Source organism: Neovison vison, chromosome 10 (genome assembly GCF_020171115.1).
Source record: "Neovison vison isolate M4711 chromosome 10, ASM_NN_V1, whole genome shotgun sequence".
Classification (NCBI taxonomy): Eukaryota; Metazoa; Chordata; class Mammalia; order Carnivora; family Mustelidae; genus Neogale; species Neogale vison.
Window position 1 is genome coordinate 23,566,450 of NC_058100.1, and position 20,071 is coordinate 23,586,520.

Sequence of the window (20,071 nt, forward strand, 5' to 3'; positions counted from 1 at the left end):
GACCCTTCCTTCCTCCCTCCTTTTTTCCTACCACATAGTTATTCAGAAACTATTATATTAAGAAGTGATTCAGAGGGGTTTTTTTATGGTTATCTTTTCCAATGAGATGGCCTTCATGTTTTTATGTTGGTGTTTCTTCATGTTTGTATTGCTTTATATAGAAGTGACAAAAGGAATTTGTAGTTTCAGAACATAATTGGTTAAACAGTTGAAGTTTTGGCAAAAAGCACCAAGGGTTTTCACCATCAGAAATAATTTTTATTATTTATTTTAAGCGATTCAATGTAACTGGTAGCAAAATGGTACATAGACAATAAACAGAACCGATTCCCATAAGATTACAAGGACTATTATTGACTTTATGTTTTATTTCTGTGTGCAAGTTAAGTATTTTAAAAAGGCAACAGTTTGTTAAAAGGCTTTTAGAAGCATTTTTTATGCTTTAAATAACAGAAAACTAATAAACTATGAATATTATAGTAAGCTGTTATGAATTGTGTCAATTATTAAATTTGGGCTAATGTTTTCATCAAAAATAATTCTTGTAAAATTTATGAAACAAAACTTTTAGTTTTGTAGGAAATATAGTCATGTCCTAGCTTAGAGTCCTAGTCTTGACAATGGTCAAAATGCAAAATTACTAAACTTGAGATCTCGTGGGGAAATAGAATATTCATAAACTCTTACATTTATTCCTAAAAATAACTATAATGGAGTAATGAAATGGCAACTCAAAGAAATATCACATTTGATTACTGATGTGCAAATATAAAATAAGTTAATAAACCCGTTATTGTTATCTATTACAATATTAGTTCAATTCTGCCTTTAGTTTGAATAATTTACAGGTGAATATATAAGTTTGTCCAGTATATTTCACATGTCTACAACGTACATGCATGAATATGCATACAATCTTTGTTTTAAGGTCTGCTTCCAATTTTAAGTAACTTATTATGAATTCTCTACTTCCCTGTCTGATTAAAGAAAGTTAAAGATAGGCTTTCCCTGTTTTAGAGGAAATTCTTGGTGTTTTTGTTATTTTAAAATGAGAATAATGGAAAATACTAAAAACAACAATAACAAATAGGCATTTCATCCTCTCTAAGCCAAATTATACAATGGCTATCAGCTATAATTTCACATGTTAGGATTTACATTTTCATTTCTATAGAATTATTTGGGGAGTTTTAGGCTTTCTTTTTTTTTTTTTTTAATTCTTCCATTATCTTTCCAACTTATCTGCTTCTTTATGAGGAGAAGGGAGAAAATGTCCCTTTCTAGTCTTACATGTCCAATTTTTTGTGAAATTAAAATTCAATGTCAAGGCCAGAACTTTTTGAAGATACAAAATTAGAGGAAAAATATCTTTTTAAATTTACTGATGTCTCTCTCATGGGAATACCTTAACAGATTCCAACCACTTGGTAAACTGTGCTCTTGTGCTTCTCAGTCTGTTTCTGAAGGGGAATAAACCAATAACATAATACCAAGGATCAATATATACTTAATTTATAACTATAAAATTCTTCATGATTTATATTACATTTCAATGGCAAAAACTACCTATCTTCACTACATGTTTTTTTTTTTTTCTCACAGTGTTAAAACCTATGTCCTACAGACGATTTTTCAAAATTAAATCAAATTTTTTAACATACCATTGTTTTGTGTATGAGTATTTCAATACAAAAGCATAGAGGACTTTAAATGTTTTGAAATGTCCTTTTATTCCATAAAAGGTATAATTTTGCCTGTTTGAATTTTAAAGTACCTTTCTAATGAAATATGCTATATAAATGATAAAAATGTTAAAGCTCAAGAGCCTAATGAAAACCAATACTGCATATTTCAGTTAATGTTTCAATTCTTGGCTTCAACTGAAGTCAACATATGTGTTTTCAGTATTTTCTCAGTTAGGCATTCTTTTAGGAGAATAATAAATATTTGATTTTTAACACTTTTCTTGGCATACAATGTGTGTCAGACATTAAGTAAGCAAAAAGTTCAGATACTTATTTTTTGTTTGTTTTGGTTTCCTCAATGTTATAAAACATGCTGTGAATACCTCAAGTTCTAAAATGAGTATGATACCATATGAAAAGGCAACGAAAAAGGTTAAAATGATTTAAAGATTTATACTCTAAAGCAAACTGATTCTTACACAAAAGTCAGCCATACAAGTTTGTTGGTTAATCTTTGTGTAGATGCTAGACATTTATGATGAACTCAATTTTATAAAATGCAAATTTAAAGAATATAATATGACTTTAATTTTTAAGAGGCGCCACAAACTTCTATGACCATTGTGATGCACCAAATACAGTTGGAGTTTTTTGTTTACTTTCATAAACCCTTAACACTTTAAAAAATTACCTTCATACAGTTTAGATTGTTGTCAAACAAATAACTGATTTAAATTTTTTGTTTTAATTTAGGTTTTAAAATCATTCCACTGATGTCTTTCAAATATCAATAGGAGTACCAATAAGCAATACTTCAACTTTCAAAATAATCTATACGTCTAAGAGAATAGATTGCTTTTAATATGAGAGAACTGAATATATTCTGATCGAGTTTCTTTCCTGCCAGCAGCACTCATTCTTCCCCTAAGAGTTAGAGTTGTTGCAAGCAAGATTCTTGTAAGGAAAAAAGGTCTCTTATTTTCCTTTTATCAAAGCTGAGTTTCCTCCCGGGAGTCTTGACCCATGGCATTGCAGATGCTGTTTTTTCGACTGGGTTCACTGTTTGGAAGGTATGCCAGCGGATCTGGTCGGATTAAGTATCTAGGAAAAGAAAACAAAGCAAATAACTGTAATAGTAAATAAAGGCAAAACTAAGTCACACTTACACTTTAGCCTGCTGCCTCAAATATATTTAGCTTTTAGGTCATTTAAACTGTGTCTATGCATAGCACCTGTAGAAGGACTCAGTTCTTGGCTGGCCTATACAATTTAGCAGAACTTGTATTGTTTCTATACCTAAGCAGATTATGACAATGTATGCTGATGAATCAAGAATTATTAATTTTTAATTGTGGTCCATTTTACCACCTTTGTCTTATGTTTTATTTGTTTGTTTGATTTGATTTAACATCCCTTTCCTTTGGCTATTTTTCTAACAAAGAGACAAATCTTAGCCATGATCCTTCTATTACTTACCTGCTCTTAGCCTTTTGATCTAAATTATTTATTTACTTGTTAATAATTTATTTGATCTAAATAATGTCTATAATGTCTATAGTCCTTTTAATTTATAGATTTCAGGATTCTAAAAAAGTAGTCGTTTGATACATGCTCTGAAAAATATTATGTGGAGATAAACTTTTAATTACCTGGAAATTAGTCTAAAATTCAGGTTTTGCTACAGTGAGCAACTATACAAAACAATAAAAAATAATTCTTAATTCATTCTATTGGTAAATGGGAAAATGCTCATCTGCCAAACTCGTACATTTCAATAATGTTAGAATTTGTTTCAAGAGAGATTTTTACTTCAGACTCTCATTTGACGCGGGCTTCCAGTTCCTAAGTCCCTCTGAAATACTACGCTGGGAACTGGGAAGGTAAAAAGTCACAAAGCTTAACTCCTGTCCTGCACAAGATTAGTAGAATTTAATTTATAAAGCAGACATAAACAAGAAAAATAAATTCCAAACATCACTGAAAGAGGAAAAAAAGCAACAGTGAGAATTAGGGAATGCTTAATTGAGAGGGTTGAGTTGAGCTTCTCTCTCTAGGCCTGCTCCTGAACGCTTTTAGAAAATGAATTTGACTTGGGGAGAATGGCTAAACCAGGAAATAGGGGAAGGTAAATTCAGGAAGAAAAGAAGAAAACAGCTAACAAAGGACTTTAAGTTTCAGGATAAAGTAGTTTCGATCTCTGTTCCAAAGGCAGTGGAAAGCCACTGACAGTTTACAGAAAAAAAAGGAAAGTCTTGAACAAAGTCTTGTTTCAGATGTAAATGAAACTAGGAATTCATAGTTTTATAATAATTTGGGAGATACAAAAAATGAGCAGAAAACCCAATTCAAAGGGAGAACTCTAATGAAGACTACATTTTTCACCTTAAAAACCAAAGGAAAAATATTCATAAGTTATGTTCCTTAATAAAAATGAGAAAAGGCAATTTCAAGCACTACAATCTATTTTCTCCAATCAAATAAAAGTTGGAATTAATGTCCTTGAATCCATTAATTGGCTACTGTTGCCTATGCATATTGCTTTATGATTTTTTAAATATCACCAGCATTGTAGATTGATGAAGAAAACTAATAGCTTTTTTATTTGATAAATTGAACTTTTTCTAATTTGTAAATTAAACATATATAACATGTTACTTCGATACATTTATATATTTTAATATTATTGCCATTGAAGCAATATTCATCATTTTATAATGTTATAGTGTGTTACTACTAACTATATTCATTCCACTGTGCTTTAGATCTCTATCTTTATTTCTTGGTACAAGCTTGGACCCTGAAACACCATCAGTCTTAATCCCCCACCTCTCATCCCATGGTAACCACCTGTTTTTTTTATGGGTTTGACTTTCTTTTTGGATTCCACATATAAGTGTTATCACTCAGTACTTATCTTTCTCTGACACTTCACTTCGCATAATGTGTTCAAGGTCCATCTATGTTATTGCAAATGGCAGAATATCTTCCTTATTCATGGCTGAATAATATCCACTATGTATAATAATACCACATGTTTCTTATTCATTCATCCATTGATGGGCATTTGTGCTGTTTCTGTATCTGTTATTGTGAATAATGCTGCAACATACATGAGTGCACATAAGTCTCAACAAAATCTTGTTTTCATTTCCTTTGAATAATATACCCAGAACTGGAATTGCTGGATCATATGGTAGATCTATTTTCAGTTTTTTGAGGAACTTACATATCGTTTTCCATAGTGGTTGGACTAATTTAAATTCCCACCAACAGTGTACGTAGGGCTCTGTTTTTATAACACTGTCACCAACACATGTTTGTCTCTTGTCTTCTTGATGACAGCCATCCCAACAGGTGTGAGGTGATAGATCATTGTCATTTTTATTTGCATTTCCCTGACGATCAATAATGCTGAGCATCTTTCCATAGCACTGGGCATTTTCATGTCTTCTGGAAACTAGTTTCTGCCCATTTTAAAATTTGATTGTTTGCTTCTTTGTTAATAAGTTCTGTTGATTCCTTATATATTTTGGATGTCAACCCCTTATCTAAGATATGGTTTGCAAAACTTTTCTCCCATTCTGTAAGCTGTTATTTCATTTTGTTGATTGTTCCTTTTGTTGTGCAGAAGCTTTTGAGTTTGATGTAGTCCCATTTGTTGATTTTTACTTAGTCTGTGTTTTTGGCATTATGACCAAAATACCATTGCCAAGACCAGTATCAGTGAGTTTCTTTGCTGTTTTCTTCTAGAAGTTTTATGATATAAGGTCTTATATTGAAGTCTTGGATCCATTTTGAGGGTTTTATTTTTTTAGCGGTATGAGATAGGAATCTAATTTCATTGTTCTGTATATGCTTCTCCAGTTTCCCCAGCATCAATTTTTGAAGAGACTTTCTTTCCCCCATTGGGTGTTCCTAGCTTCTTCTGTCAAATATTAGTTGACCACACATACTAGGTTTTAATTCTGGGCTCTCTATTCTAGTCCATTGATCTATGTGTCTATTTTTGTGTCGTACCATACTGTTTATACTATGGCTTTGTAGTATGGTTTGAAAATGTGATACCTTTGGCTTTGTTTATTTTCTCTCAGGACTGCTTTTGCTAGTCAAGATTCTTCGCATTTCCACATGAATTCTAGTCTTGTTTCTTCTAATTCTGTGAAGATAACTTTGAGATTTTGACAGGCATTTTGTTGAATCTGTATATGCCTTTGGGTAGCATGGCCATTTTATCAATATTTATCCTTCTACTCCAGGAACACAGGAAATCTTTCCATTTCTTTGTGTCTTGTTTGATTTCTTTCAGCAAAGTTTTGTAGTTTTCATGCACAGATCTTTCACTCCTTTGTTTAAATTTTTTCCTAAATATTTTATCATTTTGGATGCTGTTGTGAATAGAATGGTTTTATTTCTTTTTTTGATGCTGCATCATTTGTGTAAAGGAATGCCACTGATTTCTGTAAGTTGATTTTGTAACCTGCCACATTACTGAAATCATTACGGTAAACGTATTTTTAATTGACTCTTTGGAATTTTCTTTATATAAGATCATGTCTTAAGCAAATGGTGACAATTTTACTTCTTTCTGATTTAGATACTTTTTATTTCTTTGTCATATCTAAATACTCTAGGTAGGACTTCTAGTACTATATGTAACAGGAAAATTGAGGTGGGGCAACCTTGTCTTGTACCTGATCTTGTACCTACTTTTTTTTCATTTATTATAATGTTAACAATGAATTTATTGTATATGGATTTTATTATATTGAGGTATGTTCCTTATTTTTAAATTAGTTATTTTTTAAAATTAATTAAATTAATTAACTGTATGTGAGGTGCATTATAAATTGTTTTCACACTGATTTGGGGTTAAAGTCATTTCTGCTGAGGTGTTTTCCTAAGAAGTCTTTGAAACATACTTACCTTTCTCCCCTAAAATAATTCTATTTTTTTTTAGCTTTGTTCATCTGGAAGATGAAAAATCAGTATTTCCTACATAACTAGTTTCTCTTCAAAGCTCCAGTACTATATATTTCTATATGCTTTCTAGACATTTCCATGTAGCACATTGAATGATGTATCTAAACTCTAGCTCATCATCTTTTTTTTTTTTTGAGGTTCATATCAGATTTATTCATAGTAGAAAACTCATCATTTCTTTTTTTTCCCCACAGCCAACAATTCCTCTTTTTCTTCCCAGAAAACTGCCTTCCTATTCTGACTTGCTTCAGTGAACCAGCATTTATTTATTTATTTGGCCATCACATAGAACTGAAATTCTTTTTTTTTTTTTAATTTTGTTAGTTTATAGACAGTGTAATATTGATTTCTGGAGGAGACTTCATTGATTCATCACTTACATACAACACCCAGTGCTCAACACAGCCGTGCCTCTTTAATGCCTATCACCTCTCTAGTCCATCTCCCCCACACCTCTCTCCATCAACCCTCAGTTTGTTCTCTTTCATTAAAAGTCATTAATGGCTTCTTTCCCTCTCTCCTTTTTTTCTTTCCTCCCCTTCCCATACGTTCATCTGTTTTCCTTCTTAAATTCCACATGAGTGAGATCATATGATATTTGTCTTTCTCTGGCTGACTTATCTCATTTAGCATAATACACTCTAGCTCCATCCACATCGTTGCAAATGTCAAGATTTCATTTTTTTGAAGGTTGAATAATATTCCATTTCACACACACACACACACACACACACACACACACACCACATCTTCTTTATCCACTCATTTGGGCTTTCTCCATAGTTTGGGTATTGTTGATAACACTGTTAAAAACATTGGGATGCAGGTACTGCTTCAAATCTGTATTTTTTTATCCTTTGGGTAAATATCTAGTAGTGCAATTGTTGGAGCCTAGGGTAGTTCTACTTTTAACTTTTTGAGGAACCTCCATACTGTTCTCCAGAGTGGCTGCACCAGTTAACATTTCCTTCAACAGTGCAAGAGTTTTCCCTTTCTCCACCTCCTTGCCAACACCTGTTGTTTCTTGTGTTGTTAATTTTAGCCATCTGATGACTGATTTTGAGCATCTTTTTGTGTATCTGTTAGCTATCTGGATGTCTTTTTTGGAAAAGCATTTATTCATGTTTTCTGCTCATTTCTTAACTGGAGTATTTGTTTTTTGGGTGTAAGTTCTTTATAGATTTTGGAACCCTTTATCAGATATGCTATTTGCAAATATCTTCCCCCATTGCCACCTTTTAGTTTTGTGGATTGTTTCCTTTGCCGTACAGAAGATTTTTACACTGATGAAGTCCAATAGTTCCATTTTTGCTTTTGTTTCCCTTGCTTCCAGTGATGTGTCTAATAAGTTGCTATGGGCTGAGGTCAAAAATGTTGCTGCCTGTGTTCTTTCCCTAGGATTTTGATGGTTTCCTGTCTCACATTTCATCCATTTTGATTTATTTTTATGTATGGTATAAGAAAGTGGTCCAGTTTCATTCTTCTGCATGTTGCTGTCCAGTTTTCCCAACCATTTATTGAAGAGACTGCCTTTTTTTCCATTGTATATTCTTTCCTCCTTAGTCAAAGCTTAGTTGACTATACAGTTGTGGGTCCATTTCTGGGTTCTCTATAGTATTGGAATCTTAAAGCCATATTACACTTCTTCTTTTCCAATTCCCACACCAATGACAGGTCTTACTCTTTGCCTTTATAAGTGTATATACACAGAAGCCTCCTCTACAATCCATTATCTTAATGCTGTGAGAGATTCTTATCTTTCACACACTTGCCTAACAGCAATTTGACTAGTTTCCCTATTTTTGTTTCTGTTTCAGTCTTAATACATCCTGTTAATCAAAGCTCTTTCAAATACATATATCCTTTCCATTCCAGCCAAAATATCCCACAAAATATATAAAGGCAGCCTTCTAATCTGTGGTATATTACTAGCTTTAGTTTTAAACCACTTGCATAGATCTATCTTATGCTCTGTATCACAGAATATTCTCAGTCCTACCAGTCTCTGACTTGATTACTGATTTTCCTGATTATAGATGCAAACACATCCTGTTGACCTCACACCCACCAAGGTTTTTGGATCTTTGGTGTTTGTATTGCATCAGTAGTGCAATCTGGAATTAGCTACCTTAGCTCAGCAGCTCTTGATCCTGCTCAGCCTCAGGACGATGGACCTCAAGGGCAAATCTGTATTAGATATTTCTCCCTTAGGCTTACACCATTAACTATCAAAATATCTTTTCTAAAATCTTGCTACTTTCTTGTTCATATATCCAAGTACTTCCCATTGCCTATAAGGTTTAAACTGAGTTTAAACCTATTTTGTTACCTAACGTACCCCCAGAGTCAGGTTCAATATACATCTCCAATATTATGTTTAGTGGACAACTGAGATGTTAGTAATACAAAGCTTTTTTCCTAGGATCAAACTGGACTCTCTAGTGTTAACAAAAGAAGCACATTATGCAGTTCCTTGCTCTGGAACGCCCACCTACACAAATCTTATTTACCTTTCAAAGTCTGGTTCAAATCCTCATATCCTCTGTAATCACTGTAACTCACAAAAATGTCTTCCTCTTTGAAATCAGAAAAACACAGTTTCACTAATAAAGTCATATTATATATTGCTATCAAATTTTTTATGTTTAAATTGTAGTTTGTTAATTAAAGTGTAAGACTTTGGAATCAGGAAAAATGTCTTATCTCTGTATTGCACTTTTAAGGAAACACTAATGCAATTGTACATGCATGGCACAGAGTTTTTGATTAATCAGGTTACTACCACAGACATTTTCCTAGTAAGTGTTCTGACTTATTTTACTTAGAGCTTTTGGGAACTCTCAGGTATTTAAAACTAGATAATGTGGAGTATTTCAGGTTTTCCTCTGAGCTGTTCTCTTATTATTCTGCATATTTTGTTTTATTTCTCCAAATATATATGAGCTCAGAAGTACAGAATTCCTGCTGCTACTTCCTTCTTTTATACCTCTACAATTCTACAATGCTTTTTTATAATATTATACCTAGAAATACATAAAATGTATTTGTTTATTGAACATAGAAATTAGACTGGCAGTTTCTAAGCATTTATGACACAAGAGGTAGAAACAAAAATATAGAAATAAATAAATTACTAGTTTCCTAAAAATAAATAACTTCTGTGAAACAGGAGATCAACTTACACAACATCGTTCAGCTCTAGTCTGGTATCTGGAGACGGGTTAATCAGGATGTAGGAGAGGGTACTTTGATGATCATTCATTTCATCTAGAAGATAAATAAATGCCAAGTTTGTTATACTACTTACAGAAAATTACAGGAATTACTGTAGAGCATCTAATCTTCAAACCATATAGCTGTCCATGAGAACTTGCCATAGTTTTGCCCACAGCATGATTGTGTACATATCTTTGACTATTTTCAAATGACTGTCATTGGAAATATCTGACAGGTACTCATTTTTTGTTCCAACGGATGATAAAAATAAAGTATCTAATTCTGTTCAGAACAACTACAGTTATATTCTACCCTTTAAGGTATTACACTGAAAAAGTATTTCTATTAAAGAACTATCTAGACAAGATGTTCATTAATTTATTATGCCTTCTCAATTATAAAAAATAATTGTGCTTAAAGATGGCCATCCCAGATATGATTATGCATATGGGAAATGCTGTGAAAAATCATCTGATGACATTCTGTTTAAAAAACACAACAGAAATGTATCTAAAAAGCTTGAAGGCTCTAAATATGTTTTGCATTATTACAGGATATATCTGATATAGGTTATGCTAATGCTTTTGCAAAATACAAAGAATCCTGTAGAACAGAATTAACTAAGTTTCAAGGGAGGTGTATTACTAAATTTTTGTTGTTCCTCTAAAACAATATGTATTTTTAAAATAAAAGGCTTTGTCTTTTTAATTTTTTCAATTCACTCTGAAGACATTGTCACTCTTCAAGTTTGGAGAGCTAACTTGGTATTATATAGGACGCTGAAAAATAAAACAGCTTTGAAATCTCAATTTTTTAGCTGTCAAAGTTCAAATCCTGATAAGATGTATATATAAAACCATGTGGACATGTACTTCAATAAACATTAATCCTCTCAAGGGTGACATTTTTAGGCTGTGAGGGTACTGTTTAAAATCCTGCTCTAGAGCCACACATAGTATCCTTCTACCCACTTCAGTTACAGATAAGCTTGGTTTCTAAAACAAGGTACTAAATTTTGCAGTTTGATCCAAAGTCTAAAAATATATTTCATACCAATGGAGATACATAGTACTCAAATGCATAAAGTTAAAACAAAAGTCTTTTTTAGGCCAACATAGTTGACTGATAATTTCCTGCACTGGAAAATAGATATCATTTTTGCTAAATAATGTCTACCACTGTGTTCCTCTAACTAGAAACTTACCACTTGAATGTGTAAAATTTAATAATATTTTCAGTTATGATAGTTTAAGTTGTCATGTAGATGTGCCCAATTTTTAAAGTCTATACATGAAAATCCTTATCTTACAAGGAAGATAAACTACAGTATAATCAAACTTACCATAAGTTTGCAAGTAAAACTATTATAATAATAAAACCATCAAATTTACATTCCAAAAAAGGGAACATATTTGGTTGCATATCTCTAGGGTGGACACAAGGAACAGTATCCTGACAGATGGATAAGTGTTGTTGGGCCATATAGAGAATGCCTGGTGAAATCTGAATTTCAGATAAAAACTAATAAATTTTGGTATAAATATGTCCCAAATACAGTTTGTGGTATTCTTATACTAAAACATTCATATGTTGTTTATCTGATATTCAAATTTAACTGAGAATCCTGTATTTTCACTTGTATCCTGTATTTTAAACCTGTCCATTAAACTTGGGGGTAAATGGCTAACTCAAACAGTTGAAGCTCAGAATTCTAATGAATATAATATGATGAGCTTACTTTAAATAAGGTAAAATTCCAACTCAAAACATATTATACAAACAGGCGATGACCAAGATTCCTTTTCTAGACAAAAAGGAATTTTGATTTATCTATACTTTTTGAGAAACTTTCCCCTTATGAGAATATCCACAAGGGCCATACAAAGGAACAGATCGATAGTACATTCTAGAGACTTAAGCAGGCTACCCAAAATAAAACAGGTCTAGTAGAGAATCTCCACCTCATTTGGGTATGTATAACTCCACTTCTTATATAAACAGTGGCATTATTGAAATTTATCATATAAACAGTGAACAATGTTAAACAATGGCATTAGAGAAAACAATTTTAACAAATAACTTTTCAGTCAATATCAATACCCAACCCTCTCCTTGATTATTAACACAATGTTGTACTCATTTGCCTTCTGGCATGAAGTCAAGATATATCAGTGACTTGGTTTGCCTGTTACAGGTGTAAAAACTGTGGAAATAACGAGAACTTTATAGCAGTAGTCTTAACTATTGTGTTGATAATTTTTTTCTGCTCAAGTAATCTGTTTTATTTATCATTCTGAAGATTTTCATCTTTCCATGCACTCCAGAAATTGAAGGAAATGTTAATGTGCTCAATTCAGTGATCCCATATGGTATATATCAAGACATGGGTTACATAATCAGAATTCATCACACTCCTGGTTTCTTCCTCACCCCCCCGCCCCCACCCCCTCACTGACTTCTCCTCAGTGTTAGGTTAAAAGAAATTAAAATAAATGGCTGAGTTCAAAGTTATTCTCTCCTTGTCTTTCAAGTCTGCCTTGATGTAGAGTTAATTCTGGTCTGTTTTGTTGGAAAGTTCAGCAGTTTATTCTCTTTGTGACTCTGTGATTAAGAATTAGGAAGCAAGGTTTTAAAAATCTACTGTGGTTGTGGTCACATATCAAAACCATATTCCATGATCTAGTTTTTATCACTGCCAGGTCTGGTATTACTGTCTCTACTGGCCATTCCTTATATTTATTTGTTACTTCTGAATTCTGGAAGGGAAACTGTGGTAGGTTTCCTGCCATAATCATAATCATCACCACCATCATCATCATTGGTGGTGACAAAGTCCCAGTAAATGAAATAAGGCTCTTTATTACCAAAACTACAATGTATTTAGTGAATAAAATAAAATTTCCCTGGAATATTTGGTTCAGAATCAGAACCAGAATCAATATTTTATTTCCTATCAGGAAAATATGTGCTAAGAAATCTGTTGTGAGCATATTCAATGTGTTCCTGACAATTAATTTCTGACCCTGGCAAAATAAAAATCATTGTATCATTATATATTTATATTGTTTTGCTGAAATTACTTCCTCATTGATATAATTAATCTTAAATGAAGCTATTCTTGTGAAAAATTAAAATAAGTATACCAGAATATTGAAAATGTTAAAAGACATTGTCAAATTAAAAAAAAATTGTCAAATTAAAAAAATTTCTGTACTATTTAACCAATAAATTTATTTTGCTGTATTAATTAGCATATGCAATTATTCAATCAAAATCTACATAGAGCAAATATTCTGCTTAGAATATTTCATGTCAGTAGATCCCATTAAGAAAGGAAAAAGATTTCTCCTTTTTATCCTCCTACTGTTCTTACAAAATAGTTCCTGTTGACAAATTTTAAGAGTATTTTCACATAAGGAGAATAAATTTTATCAGAAAGAAATTTATGAGACTGACGCGCAGCCTACTGCGCTAAGGAGGCATCTACAGAAAGAAATTTAAATTTTACATACATTGATGTAGGTTTCACTAAATATTTCCAAATACATATCCATTATGTGTTATGTAATTAAAGAGATGTTTAAATAATACAAAGATATCAATAAAAGACTCAGTTAAGAATGCAGATTCTGAAACCAGAGTGCCTGCATTAAAATCCAGCTTTTCCAATTACTCATGCTAAGGCCTTGGGCAAATTAGTTAATTTCTTTTAAGCTCTTGTGCTTAGTTTTAATTTTTTGTGCTGTAAAATGGGGGAAACAGTAGTACTATCTTATAGGTTATTGTTCAAATTAAATTATAAATGAATAATAAAAATAATTTAAAAGTAACAATATAAACATACAGTTCTTAGAATCGGTACCTGATTTATATCAAGTGCTGTATAAAGGTTTCTCATTACCATTGTAGTGGCAAAATCCATCCATAACTTGTAAAGAATAACCATCTAGGTATGGAAATATGAAGGTGTTAGCATGCAAAGACAGGAAAGAAAAGTGTTCAAAGAGAACAGCAATGGGAAGCTCAGTTAAAATTGCAGAAAACAGGCCCTTGCGGATGGACTAAAGTGACAAAGAAGGAGATTAACTGTGGACAATGTTGAAAGTCAAACTAGGACCAGATCCTTTAGCACTTTATAGACCTTGATTAGAAGCTCAAATTTTATTCTAAAAGCAATGGGAAGCCATGAGAGGGTTACGAGGGTGGGAGACTGAGTGGTATGATCTAATTTCCTATGAATATATTACCTCACGTGGCTGCTCTATGGGAAATGGACTTTAGGGCTCAAATCTGGGTTCAAGAAGAGAAGATGAACAGTATAGAGACCCAGGTGAAAGATGATGGTGGCTTGGGAGCAATGGAAATGGAGGATATTTGGAAGGAGAGAAGAAAAGATAGCTAGAGAACCTGAGAGAGTGAAGGTGGAGAGAGGGAGGAAGGAAGGGAGGAATGAGGGAGGGAGGAAAGGAGACACTGAGATTGTTTTAGAAGGGAGATACAGCAGCATATATGGATGAATGAGTACAACAGCAGATACAGCAGCATATATGGATGAATGAGTACAACAGCAGATACAGCAGCATATATGCTGATGAGAAAAGCAAATAATGATGAAGAAATTGATGTTGTACTAGACTGATGGTATATTTTTCTTCAGTCACTGCAAGAAATACCTTATTGAGGAAAATAAATACTCCCAGTTGCACAGTGCTTACTTCTACGTAGTCCAATAATCCAAATAATCAGTAATAGCAAAGCCCACCCATGATTTAATTATCCCTCTTCTGAACTTCTAACCATGTTACATGTTATCCAGCTATAAAACTAGCTAGTTTTGGGGCGCCTGGGTGGCTCAGTGGGTTAATCTTCTGCCTTCAGCTGGGGTCATGATGCATCTGCTCTCTGCTCGGCAGGGGGCCTGCTTCCTCCTCTCTGCCTCTTCTCTGCCTGTGGCTCTGCCTACTTGTGATCTCTGTCTGTCAAATAAATAAATAAAATCTTAAAAAAAAAAAAAAACTAGCTAGTTTTATAGTGCTGACCTAATTAGCTCATGTTTCAGTTTAGTACCAAGCTATGCTTATGAGTACAGCTATTTTGTAAATTTATAGAACTTACCAGTCTATTTGGGGGGTTGGGGGAAGTGGTTAGAAGTAAGGGTAAAAGAATCATTCTATTTAATGACCTCTATTTAAAATAATTCTTATTACCTTCTAGTAATTTAGAACTATTTTATGATACACAAGATAAAAATCAGGACTCTCTTAACCTCACTTCATATAAACCATTTAGAAATCAAGATTATAATTAGAACAATCTAGAATTGTTTAAAATTAATGGAACAAATGGTGAGTGCTCTGAATTGTGTAATACTGATGATACACAGACCTGTATCCCTGAAGCAAATAACACATTATATGTTAATAAAAAAATTAGTGAAACAAGTAGCATGATATAAAGTCAAGCTTCAGAAACTGTTCAATTTCAACTCTGCCAAGAATTACTCCAAACTAGCTTCATACACAAAACTAGCTCTTTTAGGCCCAATTTCCCTTTTAAAATATAGTATTAAATATTTCCTAACCTTTTAAAATCTATTACCTTTTATAAATATTAAAAAAACAAACTAAATTGCAATTTTCTAATGTGATAGAGAATTCAAAATTGAAGATATTATGTATTTTTATGCTTTTACTATTAACCTTTTTGTTTCTTTAAATTTTTGTTGGGTTTATAGACAATACAGAGTTGAGTCTTGCCTCTTTTAATTTAATTATGATGACTTCTTTTCATTGAAATGCTTAATCCCTTTAAATTTAATGCAAATATCAGTATAGTTGTGTTTAAATCTACCTTCTTGCTAGTTGTTTTATTTGTCCCATATGGTTTTTTGTTCCTCTCTTCTACCCTCTCTACTTGTTAGATTAATTGAGATTTAAAAAATTTCTTTTTATAATTATTCTTATTTATTTGCATCATTGGTTATTAAATGTATCACTTTGATTTAATTATTTTGTAGTTTCTCTTGGTCATTATTTGGCAAATGTTTTCCTGTAAAGGGTCAGGTAGTAAAAGGGTCAGGTAGTAAATATTTCAGGCTTATGGGCCATATGATCTGTTGCATTTATTAAATTTATTTTTACACTGTAAAGTGAAAGTGGCCATAGATAGAACAAACAAGCAAGGATGGCTGCTTTTTTTTTTTTTTAAAGCAAAAACACATGTGCTATACTTTGTTATCCCTGCTCTACGGTTTACAATATACAGCTTGAACTTCTCAGTGGCTACACTTAAATAACTGCCACTTCATGTGTAGTGTAACAAGCTTGCTACATTAGATCTTGATTACTCCATTCCTATTATTTGAGTTATTATTGTCATACATTTTTCTTCTATATATTCTATAAATTCTATAAATCTTAAAAGGTTTGTTATAAGCAAATTAATTATCTTTAGCAAAAAATTATTTTTAGCAAAATAATTAATTAATTGTAATTAATTAATTATTTTTAGCAAAAAAATTATCTTTAAATAAAATGCATAAATTAAAAACATAAATTTGATATTTTCTCAATATTTACATTTCTTTTTATCTTTTTTAAAAGGTTTTTGTTTTGTTTTGTTTTGTTTTTTAATATTCTCTAACATCCAACATAGCACCGGAACCCAGGACGCCAAGATCAAGAGTCACATGTTCTTCTCACTGAGCCAGCCAGTTGCCCCAACCATTTCTTTTTCGATCTAAATTTCTGCGGGGCATGACATTTCTTCTGTCTTAAGAACTTCCTATATATTTTTTTTTTCATAGTGCAGATCTGTTGTTGACAACTTCTCGCACCTTTTGTTTGTCTAAAACAGTCTTTATTTGCTTTTATTTTAAAAATATATTTTTATTGGGACGCCTGGGTGGTTCAGTTGGTTGAGCGGCTGCCTTCGGCTTGGGTCATCATCCTGGTGTCCTGGGATCGAGTCCCACATCCGGCTCCTTGCTTGGCGGGGAGCCTGCTTCTCCCTCTGCCTCTGCCTGCCACTCTGTCTGCCCGTGCTTGCTCTCGCTTCTCTCTCTATGACAAATAAATAAAAAATCTTAAAAAAAAATATATATATATATTTTTTTTATTGTGTATAAAGTTTTAGGTAAACTATTTTTTTCAGTACTCCAAAGATGTTCCTTTATCGTGTTTTGGTTTGCAAAGTTTCTGTCAAAAAGTCTGCTGTCATCCCTGTACAGCTACTCCTCAAACAATGCAGAATTAGTGCTGCCAACTTCCTGTGCAGTAGAAAATCTGCTTGTAACAGATGATTCCCCCAAACTTGACTACTGATAGCCTACTATTGACTAAGGGCCTTACAAATAAATAGTCACTTAACATATATTTGTATATGTATTATACTGTTCTCTTACAATAAAGTAAGCTAGAGAAAAAATGTTTTAAAGAAAATCATGAGAAAATACATTTAGATTACTGTATGTGTATTTATTGAAAACAATCCACATATAAGTGGACCTGCACAGTTCAATTTGTGTTAAGAGTCAAGTGTATTTGTTTTTCATTCATAAAGTGACTTTTTTCCTCTGGCTCCTTTTGAAGTCTTTCAGCAATTTTGTATACTATGTCTTGTCATTATTTCATTCGTTACATGGCTTGAGTTTCACTGGGCTTCTAAGATCTTGAGTAGAGTTCCCATCAAATTTAGAAAAATTATGGTCATTATTTCTTCAAATATCCATTCACTTCTTTCCTTTTGGGACACCAATTACATGACTACTTTATACTGTCCCATCAGTAAGTAACACTATCTTTTCAAGTGTTTTTTTACCCTCTCTGTCTTCTGCATTTTGGATAGTCTATTGCTATGGCTTTATGCTCACTGATATTTTCTTCTGCAGTAGTTATCCTGATGTTGATGTCATCCAGTATACATTTCATTTTGAATACTGCATCATAAATTCTGACCTCTACAAAGTTCAGTATGGTCTCTTTTATATCTTTAGTTTCTCTCCTTATCATCCTTCCATGTTCCTCAGTATCTTGAACATATAAACCATACTGTAATAATGACTTTAATCTTCACATTTTTCTGGACCTGTTTCTTTAATAGATTTTTCTACTGGGAAAGCTCATATACATGTATGTATAATATTTTATTTTGGGTCCACCTCCCTGCCTTCTAGCCTGTATAAGTCTTAATTCATTTGATTCTTTTTCCTCAAGTAATAAAGTTATATGCTTTCTTTTGCCCAGAGTCTGTCTGCACACTATTGATCTATATTTTTTTAGTTATTTAAATTGAAAAGATAAATAGTCATCATAACTGGAAATTTCTTTTTGTTATTTTAATGCAATTAGGAAGCCATTCTCTGCTCTCTCAAAAAATATTGAGTAAGAAGTTCATTCAACCAATAAACTTTTTTTCTCAATGGTAAAAAATATTTCATTTTATTCAAACTGGCCACATTTTCTTACACACATGCTAAAACACATTTGAACTTCTAGTCATAATGATAAAATATATGTATATTTAAGTGCAATTGACTGTGGTATTAAATTATGTAAAAATATTGATATCATTGAAAAATCAATGTTCTGGGAAGGACATGTTACAAATCTATGAAACAAAACTATATAGCCTTAATTTAGGGATATATGAAAAATTCATTGCCCAAATAGTTTTATTTATCAGAACTCATTATCAGCTAAATAATGCCCCCTTTGAAAGCTTCATTACTTTATCTATTGAGAAAACCACTGAGTTTGTTTTTTTCTATTAATATTCTATATACAAAATGAGATGAACATAAAACAAGCACATCTATGCATCCTTCTGTTTCTGACTGCCATCTCATGTGAATCAGTTCTGGAAATTCAGAGTAACGCAAAATCATCTATATTCTGGGAATCTACACTGGGAGCATATTGACTTTGCATATCAATATTGTTATACTTATTTTTATTGGAAAAAGGTAAACAATACATTTCAAAAATAATAAAAATTTAATATTGATTTCTTTTGAAGTACTAAATTGTTGATGAAGTTGCTACAGTGACCTCAGATATTCATATTATTCCTTCTAAGTACTAAAACTTGCAAAACATTCTAGAAGAAATATCTATCTATGGTACCTTTTCCCTCTTTGGTAATTTGTTTTAGAAAAATTTGTCAATAATATTGTACTAGACAAGGTACCTGATTTATTGACTAAGATTTGGGGGAAATTTTTTTAAAACATAAAAATGAGAATTGGTTTATAAAAATATGAGATGTTGATGACTGTTACTACTACTACTATTACTACTATTGCTATGGCTACTACTACTAATATCACTACCTTATCTATCATAACTTTGGGTTGGAATAATAATCCTTTTGGTTAATTTTGCTTATTTCTTTCCATAAGAAAGAGAATGAAAAAATTAAGTCTCCTTATTGTCTAAAACCAAACCAAAACCAAAACAAAAACAAAAACATAAAATAAACCAGTACTCGTTTAATTTGTCCATTATTTCAGGCATTTATAAATCTACTTTAGAAAGAAACTAAGACCTTCTGATAGATGTAATGAAAGTCAGTGGATAACTACTAGTTATTTCTTTGTCACTTAAAAGGATTTTATTTTTTTTTCTACCTTCGCATTTCATCTTCCAGTAACAGTATGAAGCTTACAATCCATGTCAAAATTGGTTAACACCCGTAGGAGCAGTCACACTGGGAAGACTTACTTGCCACTTTATACTTAATAGTGTGTGCCATTCTATGAACTAATCATTAAGAATCTGTCAAAAGTTAGAAAGAATAATTTTTTGTGAATGTGAGAGCTATTCTAAACAGATTGCTGAAGAATAGTGCCACCTATGAACATAAAGAAAAGTATAATTATTCATATTTGCAGATAGCTTACAGATTAAAAAGTTGGTTTTTTTAACATACATTTTATTATTTTATACCACACCCCTTTAGGAAGACTTTATTATCCTTATTTGATGGTTAAAGAACATGAATTTCAGGGCGATAGTGACTTTACCAAAAACACATGGCTAGTTTGTATACAATGCCATGAATTTTGAGAGGAAGTTTTAGAAATTATATTGAAGAAATTTCTCCCAAAAATTCAATGGGAAGCAAGCAGAATTTGGAGATTTTCACAAAATATAGAGGTCCTCAAATTCCATCTTTCAAATCTTTGGGCAAGA

The 20,071-nt window shown here is 32.1% G+C and overlaps 1 protein-coding gene across 9 annotated transcripts in view; it reads right to left on the reverse strand.

Annotated features, from left to right (window-relative positions):
* Window positions 1-269: 269 nt before the first annotated feature.
* Window positions 270-20,071, reverse strand: part of KCNT2 (potassium sodium-activated channel subfamily T member 2) — a 363,831-nt gene continuing 344,029 nt past the window's right edge. For all 9 annotated transcript variants that reach the window (XM_044266873.1, XM_044266869.1, XM_044266868.1 and 6 more), the window contains 2 exons: window positions 9,848-9,932; window positions 270-2,786 (listed from right to left, as the gene is read on the reverse strand). In XM_044266873.1, the coding sequence (XP_044122808.1) occupies window positions 2,675-2,786; window positions 9,848-9,932 (197 nt within the window). In that variant the 3' untranslated portion in view covers window positions 270-2,674. The remainder of the gene's footprint in view (window positions 2,787-9,847; window positions 9,933-20,071) is intronic.